At 47.2% G+C, this 20627-nt stretch overlaps 9 protein-coding genes across 9 annotated transcripts; 6 read left to right on the plus strand and 3 right to left on the minus strand.

Moving 5' to 3' along the window:
• The first annotated feature begins 439 nt into the window (after window positions 1–439).
• On the plus strand, window positions 440–1863 carry BDW43DRAFT_263172 (putative alpha/beta hydrolase). Its single transcript, XM_032040522.1, has 6 exons — window positions 440–729; window positions 786–825; window positions 881–1005; window positions 1064–1259; window positions 1318–1618; window positions 1677–1863. Exons 1-6 carry the CDS (start codon window positions 530–532, stop codon window positions 1706–1708), a joined length of 894 nt encoding a protein of 297 aa, XP_031905014.1. The 5' UTR covers window positions 440–529; the 3' UTR covers window positions 1709–1863.
• Window positions 1864–4788: 2925 nt separating this feature from the next.
• On the plus strand, window positions 4789–5690 carry BDW43DRAFT_306868 (uncharacterized protein; the record flags this gene model as incomplete). The annotated part of the gene is made up of 2 exons (XM_032046124.1): window positions 4789–5107; window positions 5182–5690. 2 exons carry the CDS (start codon window positions 4789–4791, stop codon window positions 5688–5690), a joined length of 828 nt encoding a protein of 275 aa, XP_031905015.1.
• A 1456-nt stretch (window positions 5691–7146) lies between these two features.
• BDW43DRAFT_321242 (major facilitator superfamily domain-containing protein) lies at window positions 7147–8593 on the minus strand (the record flags this gene model as incomplete). The annotated part of the gene is made up of 6 exons (XM_032049296.1): window positions 7147–7493; window positions 7544–7724; window positions 7792–8039; window positions 8095–8146; window positions 8209–8490; window positions 8549–8593. 6 exons carry the CDS (start codon window positions 8591–8593, stop codon window positions 7264–7266), a joined length of 1038 nt encoding a protein of 345 aa, XP_031905016.1. The 3' UTR covers window positions 7147–7263.
• A 362-nt stretch (window positions 8594–8955) lies between these two features.
• On the plus strand, window positions 8956–11362 carry BDW43DRAFT_263176 (fungal specific transcription factor domain-containing protein). Its single transcript, XM_032040523.1, has 4 exons — window positions 8956–9260; window positions 9314–9341; window positions 9390–9833; window positions 9883–11362. The coding sequence occupies exons 1-4, from the start codon at window positions 9184–9186 to the stop codon at window positions 11089–11091; spliced, it is 1758 nt and encodes a 585-aa protein (XP_031905017.1). The 5' UTR covers window positions 8956–9183; the 3' UTR covers window positions 11092–11362.
• Window positions 11363–11731: 369 nt separating this feature from the next.
• Window positions 11732–13405, plus strand: BDW43DRAFT_263177 (uncharacterized protein). The gene is made up of 3 exons (XM_032040524.1): window positions 11732–11863; window positions 11916–12046; window positions 12107–13405. The coding sequence occupies exon 3, from the start codon at window positions 12468–12470 to the stop codon at window positions 12663–12665; it is 198 nt and encodes a 65-aa protein (XP_031905018.1). The 5' UTR covers window positions 11732–11863; window positions 11916–12046; window positions 12107–12467; the 3' UTR covers window positions 12666–13405.
• A 99-nt stretch (window positions 13406–13504) lies between these two features.
• Window positions 13505–14590, plus strand: BDW43DRAFT_153759 (class I SAM-dependent methyltransferase). The gene has a single exon (XM_032038495.1). The coding sequence runs from the start codon at window positions 13538–13540 to the stop codon at window positions 14390–14392; it is 855 nt and encodes a 284-aa protein (XP_031905019.1). The 5' UTR covers window positions 13505–13537; the 3' UTR covers window positions 14393–14590.
• A 199-nt stretch (window positions 14591–14789) lies between these two features.
• Window positions 14790–17571, minus strand: BDW43DRAFT_306873 (uncharacterized protein; the record flags this gene model as incomplete). Its single annotated transcript, XM_032046125.1, has 5 exons — window positions 14790–16302; window positions 16364–16585; window positions 16636–17315; window positions 17374–17481; window positions 17563–17571. 5 exons carry the CDS (start codon window positions 17569–17571, stop codon window positions 14790–14792), a joined length of 2532 nt encoding a protein of 843 aa, XP_031905020.1.
• Window positions 17572–18400: 829 nt separating this feature from the next.
• nctA (negative cofactor 2 transcription regulator complex subunit BUR6) lies at window positions 18401–19651 on the minus strand. Its single transcript, XM_032038498.1, has 4 exons — window positions 19577–19651; window positions 19102–19511; window positions 18911–19011; window positions 18401–18831 (listed from the first exon to the last, which is right to left on the minus strand). Exons 2-4 carry the CDS (start codon window positions 19401–19403, stop codon window positions 18572–18574), a joined length of 663 nt encoding a protein of 220 aa, XP_031905021.1. The 5' UTR covers window positions 19404–19511; window positions 19577–19651; the 3' UTR covers window positions 18401–18571.
• On the plus strand, window positions 19619–20463 carry BDW43DRAFT_153796 (uncharacterized protein). The gene has a single exon (XM_032038496.1). The coding sequence runs from the start codon at window positions 19835–19837 to the stop codon at window positions 20258–20260; it is 426 nt and encodes a 141-aa protein (XP_031905022.1). The 5' UTR covers window positions 19619–19834; the 3' UTR covers window positions 20261–20463.
• The last annotated feature ends 164 nt before the right edge of the window (window positions 20464–20627 follow it).

Below are 20627 nucleotides of genomic sequence, written 5' to 3' on the forward strand. Positions count from 1 at the left end.
CACTACTTGGTTTCTGCATTTATAATCTTAGGTAGCAATGCCTGCATTTCTTATACTGAATACGGCGACCTACAGAGTATACGTTCAAAAAAAACAGCCCGAGGGACAATAAAAAGTTGAACAGGTCGATTCTTTTTCAGACATTACATAGAAAAAGCTTTTTCTACCAGGCCCATAACAGGACCCATCCGAAGAATGTAAAAGGTATAGCGTAGGGCGCACAAGTATGACTCTTCGTCCTCTACGCCCTACGGAGTACGTGTAAAAAGCATTCCGACACGATCACTGGTTCCTGCAAACCCTTACTTGCTCCACCATCGGCACCAAGCGGCGTCAACCATTTTATTAAATAATTCAACTTCGGCAAAGGCACCAAGTCCCCGAGGCCAAATATCCATCTAGACCGAATACAACTACCATATATAAAACGTTCGACCAATGGCAATCGCTATACAACTAAATTAGCTTGTGGGTCGTTTGATATCTCGAAGGAGTCTACATCCCAGTGTCCATACGTCTTGCACCCGTCATGGCTATAAAGCTGGCGAAGAATTACATCAGGCACATACATAACTCCACAATATCTCGGATTTCGAGGGTCCCGTTAGCATACGAATTGCACCATCCTAAACACAATAGCCGCATACAATCAGACCAACCCACTAGCCCCCCAATAATATTCTTGCATGGATTCCTTGGGTCCAAGCGAGAGAACAGGGGAGTAAGCAAGTATGTGCATATTTCACAGACTGCTCTATTATAGAATTAACCAATTTCTCCTAAAGACTTCTTGCTCAAGACTTATCGCGGCAAGTCTTTTGCTTGGTGCGTCTCACCTTTCAATTGGCGTCTGGGGCCCAGAGAATTGACAGATCTTTAGGACCTTCGCAACCATGGCGATTCCGATCACCACCCACAGCATGACTATATGGAAATGGCTATGGACGTTGAAAGCTTTATCAGGAGCCATCGGCTAAGTAATGCGACTCTGATTGGTCATTCTATGTAAGATCCCGAAACCCCGTAGCTGTGCCCATTCAACAACGCTGATGCGCCCCTTTAGGGGTGCCAAAACTGCCTTAACGCTTGCCCTTCATTCACCAGACCTGATATCCGATGTTATTGCTATCGACAACTGTCCTATCCACTTAGACCTGACCGAAGAGTTTCCAAGGTACCTCAGAGCTATGGAAGAAGTACAGAATGCACGAGTGAAAAGCCATCAAGAAGGCGATAAGATCCTGAGCAAATATGAGCAAGTATGTGCTGCGCTCGCTGTTATCGCAAAACGAGATCACTTCTAACGATTGTGACTAGTCTCCGTCCGTGCGATTATTTTTACTAAGTAACTTTGTCAGAGAGCGCGATTCACCGCATCTGAAACTTCGTGTTCCTTTAGATATCCTGAGCACTGCTATCGGTCCGTTGGGGGACTTTCCACACAAAAACAAGTCCGTTCAGTTCCCCAGACCGGCGTTGTTCCTTCGAGCACTGCAGAGCCATTATATACCGGAAAGCTCATTCCCTGTGATTTCTTCTTTCTTTCCTCGATCGCGCATTGTGGACATAGACTGCGGGCATTGGATTGTTCAGGAACGACCCGAGGTATTTAGACAGGGTAAGTCCGCATTTTGCTTGACTTCTGGGCGGATTATACTGACGTCCGTATGCAACAGCTGTTGTTGAGTTCTTACAACACAAGATTTGACACTATGCTATAATTACGACATAATGTAGATCTCATATCATTGCAGCTACACTGGAGCGCACACTTGTGCCATATCTCTTAACTATATACGTCTATTGTGATATTAATATATTAGTGTTTTCCCCGGACTTTTGGACGCACCTTAAGCAAATCTTGGGCATATCAATAACGGTAGATTAATACCGCCAACAGAAAACTACAAGCAGTGTATAGCCTTTGTCATGGTTTATATATCACAAGCACTGTCGGAAATGAGTCAGACTGCTCTATAACGCAGCATGGCTGCCCAACCTGACTGACAAGTCTCCCATCCACACCTGAAGTCAATAACTATTTGGTATGCAAAAATCTTTGACATATCCCTACCTCCAGGCTTGGAATACCGGAAGATATAAAGACTAGAAACCGGTTCGGTGATTACACCTGTCGCTGGTGGTTAACGTGGTACGTATCATACTTGTATGTTTGCCGATAACTAACTCTTTCCTGGGAAGAAACAATGTGACGAGCATCATATCTTGGCAGGTTCGTGTCTCAGCTTTGTCGGATCAAATACCGAAAGTCTTTGGGCCCTGAAATGTACATGCTGCAGGCATGAGCCTCTCCACTGTGCATATAATACCCAATGATAATGTAGTTGACTGGGTTTCACCCCTCCAAATAAGAGACAGTTAAAATATGTGGCTCAAATCGTATCGATCGGCATCTACCGCTGAAAACGGTGGAATCGCCTATGAGAAAGGTATTCCCTATAGACCAGTTGGTACCTGGGGGAAGCTAATATACACAGACCAACCAGAACTGCTCCTAATTTGCGAATTATGATTCTAGACAGTGAGATGCTTCTCACGCAGTCTAAGCCGTATATGTCGATCTTGCCTTCGTTCCCCAGGTCTAAGCTCATGACTGCACTCTAGCCAGCTCTGCTGCGCATTGGGTACAATCATCGTCAGACACAACAATAAAGAACTACATGGAATAAAGTCTCCAGCCGGGTATAGTACAGCACTTGGTAACTTTTCGCAGTATCTACATCTATGGCGGCTCCGAATGGTACCGCCATTCGGTGGGGACCGTCGCACTGGTGAGTAGGGCTAAAGACAGTCCCCCAAGCGACGTCGCTATCGTTTACCACGGTCTTCTTTTCTTTTCTTATTACGTGAATAAGCGCGACATTCCGTCGCAGCTAGTGTTTGTGAATAATCAAAACCAGTTTTCTGTGTGGTTGAATATGCTCTGGAAAATGCTAAGAGTATTCTTTCCAGCTTGGAGGAGTGGAACTGAGATACGCCAACGTCCATGGCATTTCTCACTGCGGACTGAATCAAGCAATTGGCCGAAATGGATCTTTTACCGGAACCTTGGCGAAATCTCAATTGCCACGCCAAACAAATCTTTCTTTCTATATAACCAATTTATTACTAAGTAAATAATTATTTAGCTTTTGTAGTTAACTGATCTTTGGTTTATAACTAATATAATTGTACTATACTTATTACGGGTATCTACTATTTAGGGTAGAGAACCTGTCAACTAGGTAAGGGTACGTAGACTAAAAGAAAGAGAGAGATTAAAGGCAGGCAGTAGATACTATTCAGACAGAAGACTGATTCTTGATCTTCTACTATTACTAATAATTCACTAATTTATAGCTCAAAACTCCATGTCTAAAGGATTTAGAATCTTTCCTAAATCTAATCTATTATATTGTGGTTCCTAGTATGAGATAGGACCACCTTATATATATACCACCTAACAGGTTGACTACTTGAAAAGTAGTCAATTGCTGAGCTTTTAGCCTAGTGGTTAGGTGGCTGGCTAATGGAATCACAATATTATCAAGGGTATCTACTATTCAGGATAGAAGACCTGTCAACTAGGTAAGGATATGTAGGCTAGAAGGGAAAGAAAGATCAAAGGCAGGCAGTAGATACTATTCACACAAAAGACTGATTCTTAATCTTCTACTGTTACTAACAATTCGCTAATTTATAGGTAAAGACTCCATACCTAAAGAATTCAGAATCTTTCTTAAACCTAATATCACTGATTGAATAGTGATTCGGCCTGGTAGCTGTACAGGATACCCTGACCCAGGTGCATGGGCAATCAGCCACTGATAAGAAATATCAGGCCATCAACAGTTTGGTTTTCAACGGGAAATCTGAACTCTTTATATACAGAGTCTGCAGCTATAAATTAGTGAATTGTTAGTAGTAGTAGAAGATCAAGAATCAGTCTTCTGTCTGAATAGTATCTACTGCCTGCCTTTAATCTTTCTCTTCCTTCTAGCCTGTGTATCCCTACCTAGTTGACAGGACTTCTGCCCTATATAGTAGATACCCTTAACATATATTCTTACTATTATACTGAAAATACTTTCTCTGGCTAGAAGAAAACGGACTTACTTTTTCTTCTTATACTCCACTAAGAACATGCTCATAAAAAATGCATCAAGATAAGAACTAAGGCAGCTGGTGAGATATTGGCCGGGACAGTGATATTGGTGGTGCAATAACACTATACTAGTTTGGGGAATTATCAGTGTGCGTGGCCGTTGGTAACCTTGGTAAAATTTCATTTTGGCCAATTGCTCGATTCAGTCCGCCGTAAGAAATGCCATTCAGCTCTGCAACGACAGAACCAGAAACTATTGTTAGGCAGTAAATTCCTTCAAACCATGTGCATATATTATCAGAGTGAATATCTTCTCAGGACATCTATAACTAAACAAAAATGGCAAGCAGGGTCTCGGAGAAACCACATGACCTAGAAGTGGTGCAAAGCCCCTGGGTCAACCTTGGGGGCTTGGGGGTGAACGACTTAACATGCAGCTCGTGCATAAGAAGTCACCATACCCTCAAAGCAGATTGGACATGTTTTAGCCGCGGTGTTTCAACTCCTTGTACCTTAAGTACAAGTGCATGAATCCCGGCGGCGCTAAATATGCAAAGTGGGATAGTCTCAGCGGCTAATCAGCAGCCTTTTAGATAGGGACTGCCCACATAATGATCAGTACGCGCTCTCTTAATTATAAATTCTACACTAGGTTACCCCTCCCATGTCAAGTCTCTCTGAAAATGTTGTCCAATGTCAATACCTCGCAGAAGGCCCTATACTGGCTATTAATCCAAGCTACTCTCCTGTCACAAATCCTCGCTCGACAATGCTACTGGCGAGATGGCATGCCAGCGCTGAGCGAGCTTCAACCCTGCTTCCCAGAAAAAGAGAATAGCGCTTGCTGCGCAACCAAGAAAACAAATGGGGACCCAAACGATATCTGCACGGAGAGCGGGCTATGCATCGCACAGGTTTCACCGTATGCCGGTCAGGTTCTGCGCGATGGGTGTACGGATTCGAGCTGGAAGAGTTCCGACTGTCCTAATATGTGCCCAGACTGTATGGCAGATATCTCTTTTCCACTATCGCGCCAGCCAACCATCCGCTAATACTATGGTATTTACTCTCTACAGCAATGAGAGGCGAATATGGTCTCCACATTCTTCCCTGTCCCGACATCAGCCTAAGACACTGGTGCTGCAGCGATAATGGCTCCAATTGCTGCGACAACGCTTTTAAATTAGATATAGGCACCATGATCCTCCCCACCGCCTCGAGTAGCTCAGTCGTTCCATCTGCGGCCGCAACCGTCACTGCAACTACCACTGCGACAGTCACCCCCGGCACGACCAGCGAACCAACCTGCGATGGCGCCTGTCATGCCGATACCACCACGGTTGCTGTAGGTGTGGGCGTCGGCGCGGGGCTAGGCGCTTGCCTTATGGCGACTGTGTTCATGCTTTGTTTTCAGCGCCGCACGTATCAAAAAAAGTTACGAGATATTGGAAAAGTCACGCATTTGGGCCATTCTCCAGGTGTTCAGCAGTATGGGGGGCCGCTTGTTGCTGTGCATCCGGTGGAGTTGCCTCCAGGTCGCGAACCGGTGGTGCATGAGATTGATAGTGGGTATCAGGAGCGTTAGGTTAGATATCCCTTTCTTTTAGGTTGCATGTAGCCTTGTATATAGTCATTTAATGTGTTATTATGATTTTGGGAAGTTCAGCACCTGGTAGGCCGAGACACGTTATAATATTAGCACGATGGGTTACTTTAAGCGCCTTGCTCGTGCTAGGATTTGCTAACTCACCAAGGCAGGGTCCCTCATCCAAAGAACAAAACAGCTTACCTCAAATACAACCTCTGAAAGGCAGATGCTACGCCGCTCCCCACTTTCGCATCGACTATGCTGTGATGCCCCCGCACTAAGGGTCAAATCCGCCAGCTGAACCAGTCGTAGTGAAGCTATAGCCGCCAGGGTGCGGCACGGCTCTTGGCGATGAATGGATCGGCGTTGAGTACTGTGTGCTCTGGTGTGCAGGGGCGTCTAAACTCTATTAGAGGATTATTGGGGTCTCTCTTGCTATTCCGTTTCTCTTTGTTGGTTGATGGTGATAGGATATTGGAGGTAAACCGGGAAACGAGAGTAGCGAGGTTATTGTTAACAAGAGTTCTAGTCTAAGATCAGTAGTTTTGGTGGATGTGGTTAACGCTATTTACTAGACTCCATGTCTATGTCTATTATAGATAAAATGAGACCACTCAACAAAAGGATTAGTATTCGCAAGTCCAAAGGCCACATAGGATAGAATACGCTTAGCAAATTAGAAGCCGTTCCTAATAGATATTGCTCATACAAACGTTAATGAGTCCGAAATGACCACGTCGTATTCTGAATTAGTGAAGGTATAATATATGGAATTATATGCTTCCTAGTCTAACGCTAGATTTTACTGTGCAAATGTTGTGTTTGTGTGGAGCATATATTCTGTTTTTATAGACCATACAAGCCTGTCCAAACGATGCCATATCCTGCTATATAGGTCCCAATCGAACTAGGAAGTTGCTTGCATTCCAACTCGATCCCTGATACATCATTCTCAAATGACAAAAATATGCCAGTCCTTAACCAGTAAATGATGTCTTTCCATGGACCCGCCAAACCTTTCTCAGGTGGCCGTCTCTTTGCCTTCTACTTTTCCAGCCCTTTGCTTAGTCTTTTCCACTGTGGCCAACGTCGATGCATTCATCATCACACTCTCCAGCGACTTTTCCTCACCCAAGAATCCTTTGCCTTTGCCCTCCTCAGAAGCCAACTCGCCATCGGGCTTCTTAGACGGAAGATTCTTCTTCCACGGCGCCACTCCATACCAACGGCTCCCAAGACAGAAAGTCAAGCCATAATAAGCCCAACCTGGAAGCACACGCGCAGCGAATCATTACACCGCCCGAGCCGCAGCGCGCTCCATCAGAGATACGATTAAGCAGATCAGTAGCCCCCTCACTCTGAACAAGCCGAGAATTAATACCCGGGATACTAGCAAGCCGACGAGCCAACTGATTAAACAGCACATTCCGATCGACAAATGTGAAAATAGCACCAAAAAGCTGCTGTCCGAAGAACATGAGTGATGCACCGATGGCCACGTCTGCACGGCCATGTTGGGCGCCTGGGAGCACGAGCCAAGACCAAAGCCGTATAGAATCTGGAAGCCGATTCATTTTGCCTTGGAAGTATTGGTTTGTAAGTTAGTGAGTAGGCCGGTTCCGGTTGCTGTGAGGCAGACGCCGAAGATCATGAACGGGGTGTAGTAGCTTATGTGGGACACTAGTTGGCTGGTGAGGATGGATGCTATGACGATGGGTATTACCATGGGGAGGAGGCGGATGCCACTGTCGACTGCTGAGACGTTATCAATGGCTTGGAACCAGATGGGGAGGTAGTATACTTGTTAGGATGTGATTTTGACGTCTGTTTAGTATATGGAGCGGGCTTACCGAAGAGGTTTATATGCGCGCCTAGGCATGAGCTTACCCAGAAGCCGGAGGCGATGCTGCGCTGGATGAAGAGGCGTGGTGGTAGTGTTGCTTGTTGTGGTTTCCAGATCTGTATCAAGGTGAAGGTGATCAAGAGAGCAAAGGCGAGTACAAGCAATGCCATAATGCGCCTTTCACTCCACTAGATACGGTCAGGTCTACGAGCCTAGTACGGGGGAAATGGTTACAGAAAGAACTTCAGGCTGAACCCACAGTGTATGTGGTGCTCCCTCCCCCCATTGCAGGGCTAGACATAGGGACATAGGCAAACAACCCCGGGGAAGGAGGGCAAGTAGGCCTAGAGCATTGAGCTGTCGTGGCTTATCTTCCAGAGGAATATTGGTGTTAGGGCGATCGGGAACGTGGAGCAAGAGAAAAACAAACACCGCAATGACCCCTCCCAAGGGAAGGTTGAGGTAAAAGCACCATCTCCAGGTGACATTGGTGGTAAAGGCACCTCCCACCAGGGGAGCCAGTCACTGAAGCGATAGCAACACGGCATTAAAAGAAACTCTGGTATTTGGGCCTCTTGTGTAGCGGAACAGCATAGACAATGACGACCACCTTGAACACCATAGTATAAACGAGTGAATGGGAATAAGTGGAGTAGACTACGCAAAACATACCACACCAGAGAGAATGCCTCCAGCCCCCAGACCGGGGATAGTCCTTCCGAAGATGAAAGCGACAGAGTTCGGGGCTGCACCGCAGAGAGCTGAGCCAATCTCGAATAGGAGGATAGATGTTAGAAAGTTAGTCTTGATACTGAAGACGGTGTATATCTTTCCAAACACTAGTTGGAAAGCGCAGTTGGTGAGCAGGTATGCCGTGCCATACCAGCCAATATCGCCCGCCGAGTTGAACTCGTCGGTGATGTGGGGGATAGCGGTTGAGATGATGAGACGGTCCTGCGACAGTCTACACGCAATTCAATAGAAGCCTGCTTCCTTAATGATACTAACGTACAAGAGACACTAGGAACATGCCGACGAAGATAGACATCAGCAGCATGGCGAGCTTGAGGCCCGAAGGGTAGACAGTGTCCTGGGCATGGGGCTTGTCCCCCTCCTCCCAAGCTGGGGCTTTTGGTCACCATCGGATGAAGGTCGTGACATTATAGGCATTAACTAAAGCTGACATGATGGAGAGTTACTATTTGAACCTGGTGGTGGGTATTTAAAAGGTCTACTTTGGCTATGCGGATATTGATTCGCTTCTCGGGGTCTAAAAGTTGGATTTCGCTTCCGAACCCCGAGAACGTCAAACGGCACTTCTCTTGTATTTCGCCCCACGCTCTTGGGCTTGACCAAACGATGAATAAATCCTCAGGGTCCGAGCAGATTAATCTCAAAAATTATTCTTGTCTGGCTTGTCGGCAACGGAAAATCAAATGTGACCGGCGAACTCCCTGTTCTAATTGTGTTAAGGCAGAGAAGACATGCAGCTTCTTTCCCCCCGTGCGCGGGAAGCGCAGACGAACAAAGCCTCCCAGAGAAGGTCTGCATGCCAAGTTAAAACGATATGAGGAATTGCTGAAATCATACGGTGCTAAAATTGAGCCGTCGAAGGATACCGACGACTCCGACTCGGCTGATGTTGAGATGGAGGACGAGAAAGAGCTGGAAAAGACTCAACCAAAGCTCATCACCCAAGAGGGAACATCACGATACTTTGATAGGTATGTCCGTTTGCTGTTGCCTTCTTCAGCTAGCAGCTTCTGAACTCCAGTAGTGCACCTTGGTCTAGTTTGGGAAATGGAGTAAGTATTCGCTTTGTCTCCTTTGTGACTTCTCTAACCAAGGTTCAGCTTCAACATCCGGAAGTTGGAGAGCCAATGGATCAGCCAGATTTCCATGACAGTGAGCTGTTCTTCGAACCTGGACACAATCTCAAACCCGAAAGTCTTGCAAAACTCCACCCTTCGGGACAGGTATTGACAAAACTAAAAGAAATATATGTCGATCGAGTTGACCCTATGATGAAAATCCTGCATTTGCCTACTTTCTGGACCGCGATAACGAACGCGCTACGGCACCCTCAAAACCTGACTAACGACCTGGAGGCAGCGATATTTGCGTTCTATCTTTCCACAATTAGCGCCTTGGAAGAAGATGAGTGCCAAAATCTATTTGGGGCACTGAAATCAGTCCTATATCAACGCTATAGGCTTGCACTTCGCCAAGCTCTAGTAAAAGCAGGATTCCTGTCAACCTCCAGCCCAACGACCCTTCGAGCATATGCAATGTTCATGGTAAGCTAGATTTGTCTAGATCCTGTTTATCACGAGCTAAAGATCAAAGCTGTGCGTGAGGAAAAGTTATCGATGCGATACCCTTTTCATCTTGTCAGGGATTGCCATACGCCTTGCCCGAAAAATGGGGCTTCACCGGGACGGCACTTCGCTTGGACTATCTCCATTTGAAACAGAAATGCGAAGACGGCTGTGGTGGCACCTAGTTCATGTAGACTATCGCTCAGCAGACGTGCTGGGTACAAAGCCGTCCTTAGATCTTTCCTACGGTGATACCAAAATGCCCCTGAATGTCGACGACGAAGACCTCCACCCAGACATAATCGATTTACCACCAGCACGCAACTCCATCACACCTATCACACTATGTCTAATCAGATGTGAGATTATGGAGGCCTTGCGCAAGCTGGCTCCGGGTGATATGCGCTGGGAAGTCCTCGCCAATTCCAATGCCACGCTCGCCCAAAAGGATAGCGTCATCGGCCAGTTGGAGGACCATTTGGAAAGGAAGTATCTGCGGTATTGTGATCCGTCAAATTCACTCCATACATTCGCGTCAATCATGATCCGGTCATCCATATGCAAGATGAAGCTCTTCGCTCACAACCCTCGGCAATTCGCCAACAGTTCCGTCACAGTGTCGCAGCGCGAGCGTGACATAGTTTTTGCAAACGCTACTAAATTGCTAGAATATACAAATTTAATGCAAGGTGGTCTCCATGGATTAGACAAGTACAGGTGGCAGATCGGCTCAAGCTATCTCTGGAATGCAATGCTTTACGTACTCATCGAAGTTCAACACCGCAAACCGGGGCCAGAGGTTGACAGGGCATGGCAACTGATCGGAATGGTGTTCTCACACCACCCTCAGGTACTTGAGAAAAACTCTGGACCTGTGTACACAGCGCTGGGCAAATGGACCCTGGAAGGTTGGGAAGGCTACGTTGCCGCTTCGAAGGCTGAAGGTCTCCTAGAGCCATCTACGCCTGGATATATCGATGCGATCCGTTGCTGTCGACAAGAGTCGGCATCCGTAACCATAGGTCGGATGGCAGATCGTGGACCTGTCACTCCGAATTCTTTTGGCTCGGATGGGATGCAAATCCAGATAAATAGAACGGATCTCCGTGATATTGGGCCTGCTGAGTCGTACGACTTTCCCGACCTCCTCTCTTTTGAAACGGACCCGAATGAATGGGTACAGTGGGAGCAGCTAGTTGCAGAACAGGGTGGCTTTGCTCAAGGTACCAGCATGTAGTAGTCCTAGTATTAGGTAAACAGGATTGAGGCAAGGAGTCAACACGCACGCCCGCCATGAAGGAGCTTGCGTGATCGACAGAAACTCAGCCGGGTATGAGAATAGCAGTGGCCCGCTCCCTCTTAACTCCTACCGGCGAGCTGCCGCTTTAACGTCTCAACCATCTGCCTCAAACCATTACTCTTCTTTAGTTACCAGTCTGCGGTGATACTAGCTATCCACCGCTAGATTTCTGCAAGAGATTTGATTGAGAACACTTTGTTGCAGACTATCTTTTGACACTTGTAAGAACTCATCACTCATGTTAAGACAAGAGATCTATTGGCCTCACAATGGTAGAACCCCTGGAGCTGCACAAAGACCAAATGACTGCCATCGCCCCCGATACTATAGTATTAGAGCGTTCTATATCGATACAGATCTAGGTGCTGAAGAAGTGCCGAATACCCTTGTGGGACTGAGCGAGTCGCAGTGGGAAAATATTCTGTTCAATAATCGATTGCTGCAAGGATAGTATTACGATTACACTAGTGGTATATTGATGAGGGCACCGAAGGGAGGTATTTCCACTTCATCTTTTCATTCCCCAACTTGGACAACAGGACTAATTGACTAGCTTTTGCCATCCGACATCCTGTCACGATACCCGACCTAACAAGGGCGCTGGTGAGCCACCCGGCGACATACGTCAGGTTAAAGGAAGAGTCAAAGGGGAAGAGGTCAGAAGAAGTCAGAGGAAAATAAGCCGACACCTGGAGTTCAGGAACACCTAGTCCGTCGTAACTCCTAGGCTTTCCTTCATTCATCTACTAACTACAAGATAGAATACGCTTCCTGGAATTTCTAGCTTCTACTAGTATAACGACTCGACCATCACCGTCGTCGAGACCAAGTCAGCCTTCCAAAAGAAGATAGCCGATCTGGCCTATAACACAACCGCCATAGAGGCGACTCTGTATGCATTACATTAACCATCCTTTCATCATTTTAGCTGATCTAATCTTGTTCCTCCCAGGTTCGGTCTCCCTTTCGAAACGGTGGTTTCCGGCTCCGCGTCCCGGTCTGATGAAAAGTCCCCATAGTACGCAGAGCTCAACCAGCGGCAAGGGAACCTCTCTGCGGGTCTCCTACAAGGTCAACATAGTTGACTCGTAATGTCTTCAAGTTCTGAATAAAACCAATTCCCTTGTGTGGGAGTAAATCTGAGACCTGACTGCCTCCAATTGTCGGATGAGTGCTACAATGAGATCCTCCAAATGACCTGTTCGACAGAGGCCAAAAAGAAATTCAAGCAAAGATATGGTAAGCACGAAGAGCTACTGTGAGACCTCCTCTGGCTGACCAGCAATCTAGCAAAAAAAGGAAACGCCTTCCCAATGCAAGTTATGCTCGGCGGCTTTCTACTTAGCACCCAGTTTGTTGACGCTAAAAGCACCAGTCACCTAGAGACGGCCAAGGTAGAGACGATGATCGCAGCGGGAAAGAGCTTTGCATCGCCTAAGCTAAACTTTGATATCAATCACGCCAACGCCGATCTTACAGAACAGGAGAATCGGTCAGGCGCGGCTTACTAGAACGCAAATTTGGCCTAGGAGGCGTGCGGTGGTGATACCGCCCTATGTTCCAAGTGAGATTTCCTTCAAAAAGTCAGTCGGCGATCCCCGAAAACAAGCTCTTTGCGGTCCACCGGGATGGGCGAAGACTGTGAAGGACTATCACCACAAGAGAATCTCCGAGTTCTGGTAACAATTGCACGTATGTAGGTGATGAGCCGCTAATATCAAGCTCAGCAATCCCACATCCTCAGTCTCATAGACGTGATCAAAGAAATTGATCCCCTAAGTTTATCGCCAGCTTAATAACCCCCAAAGCCATCCTGCCACGACTCCCAGAGAAACAAAACGAGCAGTTACAAACGACTTTGGATTACCTACCGAAGCACCCTGAAGATCCATGGCTAAAGCACCTTAAGGAAGTTTTGGAAATGATAAAGAACGGGGAAATTCAATAAATGGCCAAGAAGAAAGGTCGATCATACTTGGTTGGCGCCCATACCACACATGGGACAGTTTAATCCCCGATCATCAAGTACACTATGGGTTGTATGCAGTGGAAGCGAACAAAATGCCCAATCCGGCTCTACAGCCAAAATGATGTGGTAGATTTTATTCTATCACTTCGACAGCTCCATAGTTTCATCACTGAGATCGTTAGTTAAATTGTCGCCATTATAGTTGCAAATCCTTGAGTGTTTTGACTGCGTTAACCAGAGAAGTCGATGTTATTAAATTTAAGGTTCAGGCTCATCTTAAACTGTCGGGAACCTGATCCGGAATAGTTCATCTACACATATTGCAACCCTAGTTAAAAACCAATGTCCTCTTTGATATTGCTTGCCCTGTCTATGAACCCATCACCATCATCCATCCCAAATATAACCTACAAAATGTCCTCAACCCCAACCCAAAACATCTACGATAACCCCCAATTCTTCAAAGCATATGGCACGCTTCCCCGCTCCCAGCATGGCTTCAACGCAGCGCCCGAATGGCCCGTCCTAGAACAAATGGTCACCCAACCGCTACACAATGGCGTCCAAGGTAAAAATATTATAGACCTCGGCTGCGGGTACGGCTGGTTCTCCCGCTGGGCTCGGGAAAACGGCGCCAAACACGTCAAAGGCGTGGACGTGTCGACAAAGATGATAGAGAGGGCCAACGAAGTGGAGAAAGACCTGCAAAAGAACGGTAGAATCTCGTCTTCTTACGGGACAATAGACTATCAAGTTTGCGATCTGGAGATGATAGCCTTCTCGCCGTCAGAAATGGACTACTATGATCTCGTTTACAGTTCTCTAACATTCCATTATATCGAGGATTTCTCGAGATTGCTTCGACAAGTACGACTTTGTTTGAAGAAGGATGGTGCAGGAAGGGGGAGGCTGGTCTTTTCGGTGGAACACCCTATTTGTACTGCACCGGTTCATCCTGGGCCTGACTGGAGGATCCTATCTAAAGTTGATGGTGACGGGGCGGGTGAGAAAGTCTGGCCTTTGAACTCGTATAGCGAAGAGGGCCCGCGTGTGACGAGCTGGCTAGGAGTTAATGGTATCCGGAAGTATCATCGAACTGTGGAGACTTATGTTACCGCGCTGCTTGAGAACGGATTTGTTTTGGCTGGGTTGAAAGATTGGGTTCCTTCCCGGCGTGATATCGAAGAGCATCCTGAATGGAAGGATGAAAGGCATCGGCCGTATTTTCTGCTTATTTCCGCTGAGGTTAAGCGTTCGGATGATGATTGATATTGGATAGGTGCAAAGACGGTGGATTGTCAAACATGGCCCTTTGTTCATTTTACAGCCTACGAAGAATACCAGTTAAATTAGGTTATTTGCCTTGTCTTCTGTTGAACACCTGGTGAAGGAATTAAAACATGGGAAACTGCCCAACTATCGAAGATTTTTGTCTTTCTAGGGGTGTGAAGGTGTGAAGTGTATAGGTATCTGCTCAAACATGGTTCGTTGTGGACGCCTGGGCTTCTGCCCCAGCCATGGCCAGTGATTTTGATCTTGTACAAGACGGTATGATGATTGGAATAAATGTAATTGTACAGGACCTAGACTCTCATACATTTGGTCGTAGGGACCTGCCTAGGCCATGGAATAGATGGACAATTATGAATATAAGGAGTCCAATCTATCATGCCAAGAGTTCATCCAGCGGGCCATTCCAGCCTACTCCAGGATATCCCGCTTCACCAAATAAAGTGCTCCGCGCCTGTACCGTGGCGGAAACCTCCAGGAGGAATTCATACAAGATTACCACGTTGGTCAACACATGGCCGAGGGTTGCTGACCGTGGCTCCTCATCAGCAATCGCACTCTCGGACCCATTCTCTCCCGCTCCATCTGCCGTCGGTTCAAGTTCTTCGCCAGCTCCTGGCGCCTTATGTGGATGGTCCACTTGGAACGGCTTCGCTAATCGCTTCCGAAGCTCTTCCGCTGCGGTTATTCGGGGCGAGGAAGAGCCCCGTGAACCTGGAGAACCGGTTGAGTGTTCGCGAAACGGCGAGCCCCCAGCGGCCAGTCGGGAAGACGATGTGCCCGATGGGTCCTGCACAAGTGAGGATCTCCCTCGTGGTGATTCAATGTCGGAGTCCAACGGTACCTTTCGTGGTTGTCGATCAGAAGGGGGACGCAACGATGCTTCTGATGATTGTTGGGGGCGGTTAGTGTCTTTAGTAGCATCCTCCTGGTGAAGCAGGTCCCGCCGAGCCGCAACTAGAATGTCAAAATCGGGCATATCCTTCCGCCATTGCTGGATTTGCAGCACAAGCTTTTGCAATGCAGAAGTGAGCGTTGGCGTGTCAGACCTAGACAATGAGGGCTCGTGATAGGTCATTTGAATCTGCTCTAAGATTTCAATAGAGCCCTCGGCTGAGGGCTGTTCGTCGTAGACGTACTTAGATGGGTCCACGAGGAGCCAGCCGTCAAGTGAGATAAGATGTGAAGACGCGATGCTCATGAGGACCTCCGTTAAAGCTAAATTCACAATGACGCTATTAGTAAAGAATGTGTCTAGGCAGTTTAGTAGTTCTTGTACGATAGGGTCTTCTTGTCGTATCTCCAGTGGACGGTCCTCCTCCAGGTTAGTTTCGGCCGGTGGGACATAGAGGTGAGATTCTAAGATACAGGAAGCGTCCTTGAGATAATCCTCAAAGGAATCATTCAATGTAGGGTCATCCACAATTGATGTGGCCATGCCAATAAGCTGCTCCAGCTCCGCGTTCAGCGCGCCCACAGTTCGTTGCTTGGCATATTGGCCAGGAACAGTCCGAATCAATGACCGAGCAAAGGTATGATGTCGCTGAAGAATCACCGCCATCAGGCGTAGTGTTGCCAAAACAGTCTGGCGGTTAGCAGACTGAAGCCCCAAAAGAGCGAGGTCTCTCAAATTAAAAAGCGACGGAGACGGTTTCGCGGCTTCCTCCGAGAATGCGGCCAAAACGTCCAGGGACTTTCGCCGGCTTACTGACATGTTCACTTTCAATGATGTTGGCACTTCCGTGTCGGAAGGTGACGCTAGTAAGAAATGAAGAATGCGATGTACCAAATCATCCTGGTCTATAGATTCAAGAATGCGATACAAGTAGGTAAGCACGGCAGCGGTGGAACCGCCTTCAACGTCAGATGACTCGAGCAAAGATGGATATCTGTCAACGTGGGAAGTCGTATCAGTAACTGTTCGGGGATATAGTTCTAGAGCCAACGTACAGAAGTTGTTCGAGGAACAAGACCTGGAAGTGATCCAGCAGTGTGCCATTGACTTCGGCTGACTTGCAGTGGTCAATGGTATCCTGCCAAAATAAGAGGTAGGACATGAAAGAGTCTACCGTTGCTCCCAATGATGGGGGAAGAGCGGTTTCTTGTCTCGCGTGATCAGATAAGGCAACAATATGCGGCATCTTGTCGTCTGAGGTTTCGTCAAAGGACAAACTTTTTACATTAACTCAACCCGATATTCAGGGGATCATTAGGATACTCACCTGCCCAACTGGCTATACAGCGCACCTAATCCAGTCGCCATTAGGGTAGCCAGGTCGCTTTCAATCAGCCATCTTTCCAGATGCTTTGACCGAGACGCTGTCTCAATCAGATAAAGAAGACCCGTCCGAGCAAAATCACCCGCACGTCCGCCATGGTGGACATACTCCACTAACAAGTAAAACAGTGGAAAGTCATCCTTCCGCGTCGCACCTGCGAACTCGGCTCCACTGTTTGTTTGTTGATCTCGGTCTTGATCTTCAGACCTAGGAGCGAACCACGCAGGGAGAATATCAGGTTGCAGACGGATATTGTTGGCCACCCCGAACAAGAGCTCGACAAGCCTTCCTTCCACATCTTCCGAGTGTTTGTCCGCACGGCGTACGAGATCCACCAGCGCACGTGCAAATAGCCGGTTATCTACCACACCATCAACCTCCGAGTCGATCAGGGTATTGAAAAAGACCGCGGCGGAACGGAGCATTCCATCATCGTAGGAGGACAACGCAAGTTTGGTGACAGTCACGAAGATCTGAGAAGAAGCGGCATAGGCTAAGCACGGATGGGGAGCCGGGCCTCGAGATTCATCGCTGAGGACGGAATTCAGTCGGTCAATGCAGTTGCGCGCATGGGTAGTTGCGGACTGCTCTCCGGACGGCGAATTGGTGGAGCGCCATATTTGCTACAATGCAGAACTTTAGCTCAGATGAACGAACTGATGCACGGCGAAAGCCACATACTTGTAGGGTATTACATGTCCGCTTAAATGCTGTCAATCGCTCGGTAGGAGAGGCCGCCCGGTAGTTCTTGGTAGACAGCGAACGGGAGCCGCCAATTAAACGAGACCACTACCACAGGTTAACGGAATTGATTGCAATCATGACTAGGGGGAAGGTAGTATAGACGCCACAAGGGGAAACCCAACATACAAAATCCATGATTCCGCGCGAACAGCATGGTACTGTTCACTCATGTGAATATCATCAAATAGCGGCGTTGTGATGGCGGAGCAGGAGAGGCACGGGGGTTGCCCCGAAGGGAATAGAGAACGGACTGCTTATCGATTGGTGCCCTACTTTTGGTTGACGATATTCAACAACAAGATGTCCGAGCGGTTAAGAATGTGAGCCAGCTGAGCCTGCCATTTGCCTGCCGTAGAGGATCCGAATAACTAGAAAGGAACCATCTGGATTTCTCGGCTCAATAAGCGCGCGGGTTCGAATCCCCCTCTTGTCACGTTTTTCTTTTTGGGACCTTGATCTGTCACGTGCGATCGCGTGATCTAGCGTATATGATTGGTCGATGCTATATCGCATAGATACACTGACTGGGTGATGAGTTGAATTGAGTGCTAGCCAATTATAGCACTATTACTTCATGATGGAAGTGCAATGGTATGACCAATGCACTGTGCTCTTTGAGCCTATTACAACCCCAGTGTATCATTGACTGCATCGAACCGGTAGACAAACTCACGAAATACTGCCAGTCAAGCGGCAATAACTTACGAACGCCGACACGAATCAGGTCATACCTGGTACCCAATGAAGGTGGCAGTGATCATCGTCAAACATCTACGTACTCTACCCATTTTTAATATAATCTGATAGACACAACGTCATACCGTCGATCCGCAATCAAGCCCATGGGCTAGAAATCGACGTATAATTCAGTGCATTGTTTGGAAGTGTATCGAATCAAGAAAGTCCAGGATCAAAAGGAATACTAGTACCCAAAAGGTACCTATTCACATCGCGAGATGCAAACAAAACCATGCCCACCATCACAACGCCGAGAGAGTATGCGCCCGCTCTCCAACCCAGTCTAAGATATGGCCCATCAAAGTCGTTCAAACAAAGAAAGAATAAAGCAAAAGGGTAATGAGGTTTGGGAGCATGAAATCCGAATAACTGAAACGCCAATGACCGAGATTTATAGCTAGTCACTATCATCTTTCGGCCGGCGCCCACCGCGTTTACGTTTCGGTTGCTCGTTCTGATCGCTACCATCATCATCGTGCTTTCTCCCCGCCGGTTGATCGGGTACCTTAGCAATGATGTCGGCCAAGAAATCCAATACTTCGTCCTTGACGACTGCTTGCTTTAAATGCGACGCGGTGACGCGTTTCGAATTTCGCTCTCTGGCTTCCTTTGCAGCCTTGGTGACAAGAGAGATCATGAAAAGTTCGAGAGCTTTAGCTATAAACAAATCAAAACGCGTCAGCATCGCGTCGGAAATAGTCCGGGTTATAGGACAGAGAGGGGGTACGGCACGTACAGACAGCGATCGGAGTAACCTGAGCAACCTTGCCGACATCTTCGTCGGCCTGCATGATGCGCTTGATGCGCGCGACAGGGAATTTTGTCTTGACTTCCACACTGGTGGCGGGGTTTAATTGGGGAGGCTCTTCCGGCAGCATTGGTTCAACGGGTTCAATGGGTTCAACTGGTTCAACCGGCTCGACATACTTGAATTCTGGCATGGGGGCGACCTCGGCAGCGCGTGCGATCCGAGACGACCGACGAGCCATGTCGGGATCTACGATTGGGTCCGCGAAGGGAGGGATGTACTGTTGAGAAACGCGACCGGGTGGGGGTGGAAGAGGATGGTGGTATTGCGGGGTGAAGAAAGGAGAGGCGTCGTAGGATGCACGATGAGCCAATGGGTTCGCAAAAGAGTAGATGGGTTGGGTGATAGAGGGGGTAATGGGGGATTGGAGGGTAGAAAAATCGGGAGATCGAGGTCGGTAAGAATTATCCTGATCTGTCATAGCTGGTGTGGGTTATTAGCGATTAATATTCCTGCAAGAAAATTAAAAAATAATAAAAATAATAATAAAAGTGGTGATGGAGATGCGCGAGCGCGAAACAGGAAGCCGCTAGTGAGATAAATATGGGGTTGGGTGAGTTTTAGTATAGGTGATTTTGGGAGTGGGACACTCACCTTGCAATTTCACGGCTTTTAGGATAGTTAAGAATTCCAAGTGGACATGAGAAAAAGATCATCAAATATGTCACAACCGGGGGAATGCCATGCGCATGGCATGGGAGTACTAAATACGGAATTGATAGGGCTCCTAAGTGGTTTTCTTGTTTGGTGGTGCTTTAGTTCTGAGATCAGATTGTCGACCGAGTAAACAATCAAAAAGTAATAAATAATAATAATAATAATAATAATAATAACCATGTAACAAGGTAATAAATGGTGTATGTAATTTTGAGGTTCGGTTGTTTTCTTTCTTTATTTTCCCCCTTGAATCGATCGCGCCACGGATGGCCCGAGCTTTTGTGTTGCTTCGAGAAGAGGAAACGAAGGCTCAGTGCGTGGGCACAAGCGACTGTGAGCTGTGGGCACAGCAGCCAGAAATTTAAAGGGTCCCGGCGTTCTTTTTCTTCCGCAGAGCAGCAGCCGCCCTTTTTAACCCTGCGCTCCCGATCCACTCTCCCACTAAAGTTATGTACTAAACCGTTATTTGGTTTAGCGTGGAGCCCGTTTAGGTTTTTTTTTTTTCTGCTTCTTTCTTTCTTATTTCTCTTTTTCTTAATTTCCTTTTTGTTTTATTTTTATTTTCTTCACCCTCCCCTTTCCCTCGTTTTTCTTCTAAAGAAAAAAAAAAATTTTTTCTAAAAAGGAAAAACTAAAATCAAGCACGTTTTTCCCCATGGATGATTTAAACAAATTATGACACCGACAAGCATTCTTTCTGCAGCCACTACCACTACTACTCCTCCTTACCCCATATTTCCTTACTAATAATGTTCACAACTCTTCTGGCACGTACCTAGGTATATGCTTCAATTTCCTCTCCTTCTCATAATGTGATGATACTATATGGAAGCCTCTTTTTCCTCCCCACCGTCATCATCATGACCAACTAGTTCTGCTCATCTGACCACTCGCCACCACGACCATAAAGTGATCCAAAGTGGACGGGGTGGTGATTGGGTCCCAACCCTGGTTTAGCCTTACCGCGCGTGATCCCGTCTTGTCGGTT

This window comes from Aspergillus alliaceus, assembly GCF_009176365.1.
Source record: "Aspergillus alliaceus strain CBS 536.65 unplaced genomic scaffold BDW43scaffold_4, whole genome shotgun sequence".
In the NCBI taxonomy this organism is placed as follows: Eukaryota; Fungi; Ascomycota; class Eurotiomycetes; order Eurotiales; family Aspergillaceae; genus Aspergillus; species Aspergillus alliaceus.

What these genes read in the sequence shown, in the direction of transcription:
- BDW43DRAFT_263172 (XM_032040522.1), top strand. Translation starts at nt 530, where the DNA reads ATGGCTATAAAGCTGGCGAAGAATTACATCAGGCACATACATAACTCC. An exon ending in CGCGGCAAGTCTTTTGCTTG is followed by an intron (nt 826 to 880) that starts GTGCGTCTCACC and finishes ACAGATCTTTAG; the next exon opens with GACCTTCGCAACCATGGCGA. An exon ending in TCCTGAGCAAATATGAGCAA is followed by an intron (nt 1,260 to 1,317) that starts GTATGTGCTGCG and finishes GATTGTGACTAG; the next exon opens with TCTCCGTCCGTGCGATTATT.
- BDW43DRAFT_263176 (XM_032040523.1), top strand. Translation starts at nt 9,184, where the DNA reads ATGGAGGACGAGAAAGAGCTGGAAAAGACTCAACCAAAGCTCATCACC. An exon ending in ACATCACGATACTTTGATAG is followed by an intron (nt 9,261 to 9,313) that starts GTATGTCCGTTT and finishes GAACTCCAGTAG; the next exon opens with TGCACCTTGGTCTAGTTTGG. An exon ending in GGTCTAGTTTGGGAAATGGA is followed by an intron (nt 9,342 to 9,389) that starts GTAAGTATTCGC and finishes ACCAAGGTTCAG; the next exon opens with CTTCAACATCCGGAAGTTGG.
- BDW43DRAFT_263177 (XM_032040524.1), top strand. Translation starts at nt 12,468, where the DNA reads ATGCAAGTTATGCTCGGCGGCTTTCTACTTAGCACCCAGTTTGTTGAC.
- BDW43DRAFT_153759 (XM_032038495.1), top strand. Translation starts at nt 13,538, where the DNA reads ATGTCCTCAACCCCAACCCAAAACATCTACGATAACCCCCAATTCTTC.
- nctA (XM_032038498.1), bottom strand. Translation starts at nt 19,403, where the DNA reads ATGACAGATCAGGATAATTCTTACCGACCTCGATCTCCCGATTTTTCT. An exon ending in GCCCCCATGCCAGAATTCAA is followed by an intron (nt 19,012 to 19,101) that starts GTATGTCGAGCC and finishes CCCCGCCACCAG; the next exon opens with TGTGGAAGTCAAGACAAAAT. An exon ending in GGTTACTCCGATCGCTGTCT is followed by an intron (nt 18,832 to 18,910) that starts GTACGTGCCGTA and finishes ATTTGTTTATAG; the next exon opens with CTAAAGCTCTCGAACTTTTC.
- BDW43DRAFT_153796 (XM_032038496.1), top strand. Translation starts at nt 19,835, where the DNA reads ATGGTGTATGTAATTTTGAGGTTCGGTTGTTTTCTTTCTTTATTTTCC.